Below are 12,433 nucleotides of genomic sequence, written 5' to 3'. Positions count from 1 at the left end.
TTCTTCGGTGCTCAGCCTTCTTCACAGTCCAACTCTCACATCCATACATGACCACAGGAAAAACCATAGCCTTGACTAGACGGACATTTGTTGGCAAAGTAATGTCTCTGCTTTTGAATATGTTATCTAGGTTGGTCATAACTTTCCTTCCATGGAGTAAGCGTCTTTTAATTTCATGGCTGCAATCACCATCTGCAGTGATTTTGGAGCCCCCAAAATAAAGTCTGACACTGTTTCCACTGTTTCCCCATCTAATTCCCACGAAGTGATGGGACCGGATGCCATGATCTTTGTTTTCTGAATGTTGAGCTTTAAGCCAACTTTTTCACTCTCCACTTTCACCTTCATCAAGAGGCTTTTGAGTTCCTCTTCACTTTCTGCCATAAGGGTGGTGTCATCTGCATAACTGAGGTTATTGATATTTCTCCCGGCAATCTTGATTCCAGCTTGTGTTTCTTCCAGTCCAGCGTTTATTAGCCTCAGTAAAAGTCAAAATCTATGATTCTCAACCATGGCTTCATAGCAAAGTTAATAAAATCACAGATAACCTAATCTCCAACCCCAAAGGTTCTAATTAAGATCTGAATAAGACAATTATGGGTAAAAGTTAGAGCCGAGGTGTCTTTATTTAAAATTAAAAGAGAAAGTAATCATTAAAATTTTTTACATACCATCAATAATAGTACAGATGGTTAAAAAAAATATGAATGTCTACTAGAAAAATAAAGATCCGTGTTTTACAGCCATTTGTTCATTCAGTCTTAACAGCATCTGCATAGGGAGGAATGGGGAGGAAATCATTTTTACAACTAAACCTCGTAGAGGTCAGGTAATTGTCTCAAAGTTACGACTGCGTAGTGCAGAGGTCTCCTTGGAAATCAGTGTCTAACAGTGTGTCAGTCGCCCAGTCGTGTCTGATTCTGTAACTCCATAGACTGCAGCCTGCCATGCTCCTCTGTCCATAGAATTCTCCAGGCAAGAATACTGGAGTGGGTAGCCATTCCTTTGGCCACGGGATCTTCCTGACACAGGAATTGAACTCAAGTCTCCCGCACTGCAGGTAAATTCTTTACTGTCTGAGCTGCCAGGGAAGCCTGGGTGTCTAACACAGACACCCACACTAAAGGATAAGCTGAGACTTCCCTGGTGGTCCAGTGTTTAAGATTCTGCTCTTCCAATGAAGCAGAAGCAGGTTTCTTCCTTGGTTGGGGAACCAAGATCCTACATGCCACTTGGCACAGTCAAAAAATGAAAAAAAAAAAAAAAAAAACCAAGATAAATAATTTTTTTTTTAAATCAGCCATACTTCCTGTATGAATTTATGGGGAACCACTGATAGGTAATATGTGCGTACACATATGATATGTACACATAAATGTGTTTGGTTGAGAGAGAAAGAATGTACGTGTATTCCCTGACAGGGGGGCAATTTTTCAGTTTAGGACATCTGAGGAAGAGAAGTGTCCTCAAATAAAGACTAGTCAAGTCCAAAGAGCTGTGTGAGAACCGTAGTTCCCTGACACGACAAGGAAAGCAGTCACCAGAAAGGAAAATGAGTGTAGAAGCAATGCAGGGACTTGTCTGATACAAACTTCAATAGCTTGTTTCACTGAAGACTAGCTCTGCTTCCCTCATTTTCCCCGCTGGTAGAAAGCTGTCGGTTCATAGTGTTACATTCCTCCAGAGTCTTTTTGTTTACTCAGGAAAGGCCAACAAAGAAACAGGTCAGGATGGATGAAGGGGTGTGAAAGGACAGGATGGATGAACAAAGGCTCCTGACAAGTAGCTGCTGCTTCTCACTTCCGTCGTGTCTGATTCTGTGACCCCATGGACCGTAGCCCACCAGGCTCCTCTGTCTAAGGGATTCTTCCAGCAAGAATACTGGAGTGGGCTGCTATTTCCTCCTCACAAATAGCTAATTGGTGCTTATAAAAGCACAGCAGTTTCCCATTAGAAAAATCACATGCCCAGCAGTGGTTACTGAAGATTTTTAGGGCTTTCAAAATCATGCCAAGTCAACCTGGTCTAGGTAACCCAAAAGCCCCATGGATAATCATCAAAGGCTGCCTATTTCAAACACAATTTACCAGAGACCATGCCCATGTCTTCGGTCTTCCCTGGAGGAGACCCAGGTTCAATTCCTGGTTCAGGAAGATCCCCTGGAGAAAGAAAAGGCAACCTCCTCCAGCATTTTTGCCTAGAAAATCCCATGGACAGAGAAACCTGGTGGGCTACAGTCCATGGGGTCACAAAGAGTCAGACTCAACTTAGCGACCAAACCACCACCACATGCCCATGTCTTAGTTCTAATTATGTCTTCTTATTATAGACAAGAAACCCATACCCATTGTTGCAGATTTCCTTGAAAGTGAAAGTGTTAGCCGTCCGGTTGTGTCTGACTCTGTGTGACCCCATGGACTGCGTTCTGCCAGGCTCCTCTGTCCATGGGATTCTCCAGGCAAGAGTACTGGAGTGGGTTGCCATTTCCTTCCTCAGGGGATCTTCCCAACCCAGGGACTGAACCCACGTCGTTTACATTTCCTGCATTGGCAGGTCGGTTCTTTACCACTAGCACTACCTGGGAAGGGCAGATTTCCTTAGTGATAGCCAAAAGCAGAAGCTGGGTCACCTGTTTCCCAAGCCCAGGATTCCTTCCACCAATGTCATTCAGCAAGGCAGAAAGTAGGGTGGGTAAAAGCAAAGATTCCAGGGCCACACATATGTGCAGTCAAATCTTGAGTCTGCTGCTGCTGCTGCTGCGGCGGCTAAGTCGCTTCAGTCGTGTCCGACTCTGTGCGACCCCATAGACGGCAGCCCACCAGGCTCCCCCATCCCTGGGATTCTCCAGGCAAGAACACTGGAGTGGGTTTCCATTTCCTTCTCCAATGCATGAAAGTGAAAAGTGAAAGTGAAGTCACTCAGCCGTGTCCGACTCTTAGCCACCCCATGGACTGCAGCCTGCCAGGCTCCTCCGCTCATGGGATTTTCCAGGCAAGAGTACTGGAGTGGGGTGCCATTGCTTTCTCCGAATCTTAAGTCTAAAAGTTATTAACTGCATGGCATTGAATAAGTTACTTAACCACTCTGCCTAAGTATCCCAATTAGTAAAACAAGGATGACAGTGGTGATGATGATAAAACAAATTGACAGTGTTTTACCCTGCAGTATCAAAAAAATGGATTAACTTACAGCTACCAAAGATTTTGGTGGAGTGTGTTAGTTGCTCAGTCGTGTTCAACTCTTTGCAGCCCCATGGACTATACCCAGCCAGGGTCCTCCGTTCATGGAGCTCTCCAGGCAAGAATACTGGAGTGGGTAGCCTTTCCAGGTTTTACACACAGTAAACAACATAGACTGTTTGTTATTATTGCTGCCTTAAGGGCATTGTATGTTATAATATTCAACCAGCACTAAACAGAATTCATTATCTAAAAGAAAAGTGAAAATAATTTGGGCTTCCCAGGTGGCTCAGACACTTAAAAAATAAATAAAAATATTTTTTTTTAAAGAATTAATTATCTATGGCATAGCTCTCAAATTTGTCTTCCAAGAAATTCCAAGAAAATCTAAAACTTCTCATGTTCTTGATCGTGAAAACAAGACTGGTGATCATCTGTTTGGGCTTCACAGCACAGCAGTATGAAGATAAATAAAAACCTCTTTTCGGTTCTTAGATCTAACTATTCTGTACCTTCTTGTCTGACCCAGTGCACTAGATTAAATAATGTCTCCCCCAAATCAGTGTCATTCCAAGAACTGCACAATGTGACCTGATCCAGAAATAGGGTTGTTGGAAATGTAATTAGTTTCGATGAGGTCATACCGGAGGAGTGTGGGTCCCAAATGCAATATAACTGGTGTTCCTGTAAGAAAAGGAGAGAAGACATGGAGACAGAGTCAGACAAGTGGAGAAGACCAGGTGATGATGGGAAGAGATTCGAGTGATGCGTCTACAAGCCAGCAAACATCAGAAGTGAAGAGAAAGCCATCAGCCAGATTCTTTCCTAGGGCTTTCAGAGAAAACATGGTATTTCTAACCCCATAATGGTGGATCACAATAAACTGTGGAAAATTCTTCAAGAGATGGGAATACCAGACTACCTGACCTGCCTCTTGAGAAACCTATATGCAGGTCAGGAAGCAACAGTTAGAACTGGACATGGAACAACAGACTGGTTCCAAATAGGAAAAGGAGTACGTCAAGGCTGTATATTGTCACCCTGCTTATTTAACTTCTATGCAGATTACATCATGAGAAACGCTGGACTGGAAGAAGCACAAGCTGGAATCAAGATTGCTGGGAGAAATATCAATAACCTCAGATATGCAGATGACACCACCCTTATGGCAGAAAGTGAAGAAGAACTAAAGAGCCTCTTGATGAAAGTGAAAGTGGAGAGTGGAAAAGTTGGCTTAAAGTTCAACATTCAGAAAATTAAGATCATGGCATGTGGTCCTATCACTTCAAGGGAAATAGATGGGGAAACAGTGGAAACAGTGTCAGACTTTATTTTGGGGGGCTCCAAAATCATTGCAGATGGTGACTGCAGACATGAAATTAAAAGACACTTACTTCTTGGAAGAAAAGTTATGACCAACCTAGATAGTGTGTTCAAAAGCAGAGACATCACTTTGCCAAAAAAGGTCTGTATAGTCAAATCTATGGTTTTTCCAGTAGTCATGTACAGATGTAAGAGTTGGACCATAAAGAAGACTGAGTGCACAAAAATTGATGCTTTGAACTGTGGTGTTGGAGAAGACTCTTGAGAGTCCCTTGGACTGCAAGGAGATCCAACCAGTCCATTCTGAAGGAGATCAGCCCTGGGATTTCTTTGGAAGGAATGATGCTAAAGCTGAAACTCCAGTACCTTGGCCACCCCATGCGAAGAGTTGACTCATTGGAAAAGACTCTGATGCTGGAAGGGATTGGGGGCAGGAGGAAAAGGGGATGACAGAGGATGAGATGGCTGGATGGCATCACTGACTCGATGGACATGAGTTTGAGTGAGCTCCGGGAGATTGTGATGGACAGGGAGGCCTGGCGTGCTGCGATTCATGGGGTCGCAAAGAGTCGGACATGCCTGAGCGACTGAACTGAATTGAATGGTGAACTTCTCGTCTCCAGGAATGTTACAGAATAAATATGTGCTGTTTTAAGCCCCTGAAAGTGTTAGTCACTCAGTCATGTCCAACTCCTTGTGACCCCATGGACCACAGCCCTCCAGGCTCCTCTTTCCAGGCAAGAATGCTCCAGGCAAGAATACTGGAGTGGGCTCCATTCCCTTCTCCAGAGGATGTTCCCACCCCAGGGATCAAACCCATGTCTCCTGAATTGCAGGCAGTTTCTTTACCACCTGAGCTACCTGGGAAGCCCTGTTCATTTTTGGTAATTCATAAAGTAGCCATGGGAAACCAATATACTCAACCTCCCTTCTGGACCACACAGCAGTAGACCACCAGTGTGAGGGGCTTCCCTGTTGGCTCCACAGTAAAGAACCCACCTACCAATGTGGGAGATGCAAGTTCTATCCCGGGGTCACTAAGATTCCATGGAGAAGTAAATGGCTACCCTACTCCAGTATTCTTGCCTGGGAAACCACATGGACAGAGTGGGCTGTTGAATAAGAGAGCACTGGGAGCCTTGAAAGCCAAGTTGAGATGATTTAATTTTTATATGAAATTCATCCCTATCAACCTATCTTCAACAGCTTAGGTACTTCATTCCAACATTTATGTTTCCTAATTTAAATCTTTGTGAAATACTGTTAAAAGCTGTTTTGCAGAAGGATTTGCAAGAGAAGGGGGATACATGACATAATCCCACCTGTGAGTGGTGAGAAAAGCAGACTTGGGCTGAGGAGGAAGCTGAGCTTCAACACAGTTGCAGCTGAGGCCCAGATGACCCTACATGGACTTCTGGAGCTGGAATGTCCCTCTCTTTGGTGTTTTCCCAACTGGGCCAGGCACTGTACCCCCACATAGACCAGCCGTGGGATGCAGGCTCACACAGAGAAGCCAGGGCTTTGGTCAAAGCAGCTTCTACCAGCTCTAGGCAATTTCTGGTGATGGACACAGCTGTGAGCCAATGGGGAATCAGCATCTCTCCAGGGGGATGTAGGAGGTGCCTCGCAGCTTCTTCCACATGCACAGGTGGATGTCTTCCTGTCTAATCCTCATCTGTTATTAGAATGTGGCCATGTGAAGTTTCACACCTGGACTAGAATTGCCTTACTCTGAGAACGAATCATTAGATGCTCTTAAATCAAGTATATAGTGACAGGCCTGAGAAGTCTGAGTTGCATTCTTATTCATTTCCCGGTCTCACCCACACACTTTCCATTTCCATGAATTACAACTCTTAAAGTCAAATTTTAGAATAGCTTCTAATCACATTTAGACCATGGTGGGAATTTCATCTCCTTTTTCTAGTTATCCATGGACAGAGGAAAATCATCTGACCCTACCTGGAAATCACCATTTATTCATTCACTTATCCATTTATTGGTGAGACAACACACATACATAACACCTATTCCATACTAAAGAAGACACTGGGTATAAAAACGTGAATGAGGAGGGATGGGAAGTGATTAAGACTTCACCTTCCAATGCAGGGGGTCCAGGTTCAATCCCTGATCGAGGAGCTAAGTAAGATCCCACCTGCCTCACAGCCAAAAAGCCGAAAAGCCTAAACCAGAAGCAATACTGTAACAAATTCAATAAAGCCTTTAAAAATGATCTACATTCAAAAAAATCTTTTTAAAAAAAGAGTAGCATGGAAACATAGATTCTAAGCATATATGTAGATAGCCAGTGGGAACTTGCTGTATGGCTCAAGGAACTGAAACTGGGATTCTCTGACAATCTAGAGGCATGGGAGGGAGTGGGAAGTGGAAAAGAGGCCCAAGAGGGAGGGGACATATGTGTACCTATGACTGATCCATGTTGATGTATGTCAGAAACCAACACAATATTGTAAGTATTCTTCAGTTAAAAGTAAATGTTAAAAAAGAGTTTTAAAAAATCTTTAAAAATAATGAATGAGGAGGCTGTCAAAGGCCTCACACTGATGGTGAGGAGTTGGCCTCCCTCATGATGAGGAGTTTGGATTTTTTCCTAAACACGATGATGGGTAATGGGCAGTACTATGATTTGAATAGGCTGGGGCTCCTGAAATATCTCTCTCTTGGTGGTAAAGAGGATGGATAGCTGGGGAGTCCACAATACAAGGCAAGTGGCTGGCAGGTAGGGCTTGTCAACATGCAGTTGAGTCACTCTTCAGACCTCAGCTGAGTCACCCATCTTCTGTCCTTCCTCTGACTGAGACCCTCCTGGCCATCCCAGGAGTCAGCAACACTGCCAAGGAGCCTGTCAACAGCCTGTTTGGGTGGGAGTGTTCACATTAGCCTCCTAAGCCACCAGCAGCCCCCGGGACCCAGTCATCAGCTTTTGAATATGCAAACACACCATGCATGTGACCCCCAGTCACAAACACTCAGTGTAAAGCACACAGCTGTCCACATAGGCTGAGTGACTTAAAAAATAAGCCTCCAAAGGATGCATCATTCCACTTTGGCTTTTCCTCTCAACAATCTCCACAGCTTTGGGCCAGTCCAAAGACAAGTAAATCTCTCAGTGGGTGGGACCTCCATATTAAATACAAATTATGGATCAGAGCATATAACCTAGCAGTACAGGCTATGTTTCAAAAGGAAAAAAAAAAACAGGAGAATTTTTTTTTCAACATTAGTCAACGATAGACTGGAAACTAGAAGGGAAAATATCATAGTATTAATAATGATTAGAAGGTGAGAGCTTATATGCTTCAGTGTTGTTCCAACATAAATGTCACTGTAAGAAATGATATTTCATTTCAGTACTATCAAATCAGATACTTAGTGTGCTGGGAGAAATGATTGGAACTACTTTAAAGCTGCATTAACCAGAGAAACTACAAAAATATTTATATTCTTATGAAGGAAGGAAGGAATGTCCCTCATGGGGGTGTTTAAGCACCCTCCATCTTTGGATAAATGGTAATGCTAAACAAAAAAAAGTGGAAAGATGACCTTAGAATAATAACCTCAGGACTCAACTGGGATTCGGCTTCTCAAAGTACAAAAGTCATTTGCAGTATGCTCAGGATGGAAATTTCTATACAGCTTTACAGCTCATAGATTTCATTATATACCTCAGACAAAAATCACCGAAACACCCAACTCTGGGCTAACTTCCTCTCCCCAGGGGCCCCCCAATATGTAAAATTACTCACCACCCTCTTGTTCAGTCTGCAATTCTGCTCAGTTGCTCAACAACAATTGTAAGAGCAGAAAAACAAAGGGAAAGGGAAAACCAGTCCTTTCAGAGAGGTGTTTCATATGCAGAATAGGATCTTGAAAGCAAAGCCAGGTCTGGCACTGTTAGGACTTTTCTCTGAGCCCATTCCTTCTCAGTGCTTCCTTATAGAGACCCCGTGCAAAGGCCATGTGGAAAATTTCACAGCACCAATGCTGAGTCCATATCTGAAAGCCATCCCACTGGGAGAGCTTCTTTCACTGTTTGCCATTTCCAACAGACACCGTGTGTGTTGCCTGAAAGATGGAGTGTTGGTGAGGGCCTCAACCTATGAGTCACTTAGTTTTCAAACAACAGCTCCAAGCGCTTTTGAGTGTCTGGCTGATTTATTGTGAATGGCACTGATACTTATGTGACTAGAAGCTGTTAGCCTGAATTGGTGCTTGGAGAAACAAAGTCAATGAAAGTCACCAATCCAATAAATCTGTGAGCGATGCATGGAGTTGTCTTTTAAACAAGTGACTGGCCCATTTCCATCGAGAAGCATATGGCGAGAGAGGCACAAGTCGAGAAGCGTAACTTCTTGAGTCACAATAGTCCAGAATTTTTTTTTTTTACCCAATCCTATCTATGGGTTTTGAATGTCAAGAGAGTGAACAGAATCCTAATGCAATAACCCTCCAAGTACTTTTGTTTATGTATTTTCTTTCGACCTTTACAAAAATGTTGCCTGGCAGGAAGGAGCATGAGTGTGTGCTCAGTCGCTCAGGCGTGTCTGACTCTTAGTGACCCCATGCACTGCAGCCCGGCAGGCTCCTCTGTCCATGGGATTCTCCAGGCAAGAATACTGCAGTGGGCTGCCATTTCCTCCTCCAGGGTTATCAGGAAGGAGAGGAATCCTTAATAGTATCTGCATTTCATACATGAAACATAGAGGTTAATACAGGCAAGCAATGTACTGCCATTAATTGGAAGAGGGAGGTCTTTACTCTGAATCAGATTGATGTTTGTAAATAAAGATTAATTCATTCTCATCGTTTATTAATTCAGTAATAAAAACAATTCTTCAGGCCACTGTTTATAGACAAACTGACGATTTAACACAATTGATAGGTCAAACTGGTTGGTCAGGAGCCCTATGTTGAAAAGTATCTCTGAGCAGATGGGAAGTTAGATAATGTTCATCACCCACCTGTCACTCCCTGAACTGCCTTTGATGGCTAACAGATTTCTACGAGCACCGGATCATGGAGATGCCAAGTGCTTCCTAATGGTTCCAGGAGAGGATCAAAGCCAACGCGGTGGGCTTTAACGCTGGCAAGGTCCAGGAACACTTAGGGTTGAATAGAAGTCACCCAGGAGTAGTCTGTCATCTTGCCTAACACATTTAGAAGAGGCTATTGCCCTGGCACTGTCACCATGCCCCTTATTTACGGTCCTCTAGTCGGGGAGTGGGACAAGCAGCTCTCAGAGCTACCCAGCTGCTCATACAGATAATACAGCTGTAGGAAGAATATGATTCATTCCAGCCCTTTCCTTCACCGTTAAGACACGAGTCCCAGGCCCGCTCATCTCGGGGAGACCTGCATCAGGCACACACTTCTGTCTGCTCTGCGACAGCAGGATAACAGAGAGCGGCTGAACACAAAAGACAGAGAAACCCCAACCATATATGTCTCGACAATATCGACGCCCTGAGCTATGCCTTTTTTGATGATGCATCGGGGACTGGTCTGCGTGTTGCAAAAGGAAAGAAAATGTTCTCATACATAAAACAGGGCCAGGAAGAGGTTCCATAAAAGGCAGGGGTGCCTGTCTGAGGTGGCTCCCTACCACTCGCCAGAGAGGGCAGACGATTGAAATACCAAATCAGCAGGCAGCCACAGATTGCTTCCAGGATCAACACAGATTGTGCTGCCAGGGAAAGCATTCATTGAACTAGTTCTTCTGCAAGATCAAGGGTGCTAGGCCAGACTTTCCTGGAGACTTCTTCCTCTTTCAGACTAGACAGAAGGATCAATGGGTATGCAATAGCTCTCCATCACGGTGCATTGCTGCTGGACAGAAAGCAGAGGTATCCCTCAGCCTCACATACCTGATAGGGACCCTGATTGCAACCACAGTAGCTGCTCTCCATGGTGTAGCTTCTGGACACCCCCATCTCTCTCCACACCACTACCCGGGCTGTGGACGCCCGAGATTTCTCCACAAGGAAGCTGCAGCTGCTCATGGTAAACGCTGGTGCGAGTTTATCAAGGATTTTGGGAAGAGTCTACAATTAAGAAAATCAAAGTATGGTGAGTTGCAGAGGATTGTATCTATGCATCATTAAAAAAAATAATAACTTCTTAGTATTAAGCATTTCAATATATCAAACACTTAATATATGCAACTATAAATCTTATATCAATTCTAAGTATTGAGTACCAATTTTTAATCCTTTTCTGTAGTTATTGTTACTGTTTAGTTGCTAAGTCATGTCTGATTCCTTGTGACCCCACTGACTATATCCCGTCAGGCTCCTCTGTCCATGGGATTCTCCAGGCAAGAATACTGGAGTGGGTTTTCATATCCTTCACCAGGGGATCTTCCTAGCCCAGGGATCGAACCTGGGTCTCCAGCATTGGCAGGCAGGTTCTTAACTACTGTGCCGCTTGGGAAGCCCCTTTTATTCATTTTAAAGATGAGGAAACTGAAGCTTAGAAAACTCAGAAAGAATTAGCTTAAGTTCAACTACAAAGTGGGTGGGATGGGATCCAAATGCCAACATGGCCAACTCCAAAGACTATGATCTTTCAACCTCATCTTCCTGCATCACTATGAACCACTGTTGCAACATATACCCAGCCTCATACATTACTGTGCTGAGCCCCATGGGAAGCCACAGACTTCACAGGGACCTGAAATTTAGAGAGTGGCTCAACCCAGACTCCCTGTCTTCTGGCTGGGTTTTCACTTATCTCAGACATACGGACCACTGGTGCTTCTTAAGCAGGAGCACATATACAGTTACTTTTCTTCCTGAAAGAGTATAACTGCCAAAATGAACTTCTCAATCTCATCCTCTGATCTATAAATCTGAAGTCGGGCCAATTATAAAACTTATAAAAATCCATACTCTCTGGATTCGTACATACCACATGAGGTCACTTAATTTCCATTTAGAAGGTAACCGTATGTCCTGTGCGTGTGTGCAGTCATTTTAGTCATGTCCGACTCTCTGCAACCCCATGGACTGTACCTGCCAGATTACTCTGTCCATGGGATTTTCCAGGCAAGAATACTGGAGGAGGTTTCCATTTCCATTTCAGGGGACCTTCCTGATCCAGAGATCGAACCTGCGCCTCTTGCCTCTCCTGCATTGGGAGACAGGTTCTTTACCACGGTACCGCCAGGGAAGCCAGAAGGCATCAATAGACCCTAGTCTATCTAAAGAGAGGGGACAACTAGTCCCTGGACCTTCCCAAACCCCAAGGATGGCATCCCAGAGTTGACAGTATACCAATACTACATTTAGACAGTTCAGAACTTTTGTGATATGAACACAGAGGGTTCTCTCACTTCGGTGTTAGCAAAATCTCCAAAAATTAGCACATAGTAAAAAAGTATACAGATTAGATAAGAAATGGTATAATGTCAGCCTTTGGACAAATTGCTGGGAGAAGCTGGAGAAGTAGAACAAATGGATGAGAATGTAAATTAAGGAACTATTTTTCAAGAAATGCAGTTTTTGTTTATTTCTAGAACATTGAGCAAATCTCTTAATATCTCTGGTTCTTACTGTCCCCATGCTTAACATAGCTATCAGATTAATATAAGGATTAATATAATTAATTATAAAAACATTGGACATAAGTATATATTAATGTGTTTATTAATGTAATTTACTATGATCTCTAAGTTCCTACATAGGCTTCAGACCTATAGCATCATAATTTTAAGGGAAATGAAGTATAAATGTTATCCTCAGAGTTTCTCCAATTCCTCCTAATTGATTTAATCTATCCACTCTTGGGGACTTCCCTGGTAGCTCAGCTGGTAAAGAATCCTCCTGCAATTTAGGAGTCTACAGTTCAATTCCTGGGTCAGGAAGATCCACTGGAGAAGGGATAGGTTACCTACTCCAGTATTCTTGGGC

The 12,433-nt window shown here is 43.6% G+C and overlaps 1 protein-coding gene across 2 annotated transcripts in view; it reads right to left on the bottom strand.

The window, feature by feature from the left end:
• The window catches only part of AGBL1 (ATP/GTP binding protein-like 1), a 920,262-nt gene that overhangs the window by 378,562 nt on the left and 529,267 nt on the right, over window positions 1–12,433 (bottom strand). For both annotated transcript variants that reach the window (XM_010832175.1, XM_010832176.1), the window contains one exon: window positions 10,391–10,567. In XM_010832175.1, coding sequence (XP_010830477.1) covers window positions 10,391–10,567 — 177 coding nt within the window. The remainder of the gene's footprint in view (window positions 1–10,390; window positions 10,568–12,433) is intronic.

This window comes from Bison bison, unplaced genomic scaffold (genome assembly GCF_000754665.1).
Source record: "Bison bison bison isolate TAMUID 2011002044 unplaced genomic scaffold, Bison_UMD1.0 scf7180017860443, whole genome shotgun sequence".
NCBI classification, from domain to species: domain Eukaryota; kingdom Metazoa; phylum Chordata; class Mammalia; order Artiodactyla; family Bovidae; genus Bison; species Bison bison.
Note: the sequence above shows the minus strand (reverse complement) of the source record. Positions and strands in the feature narration are given on the sequence as shown.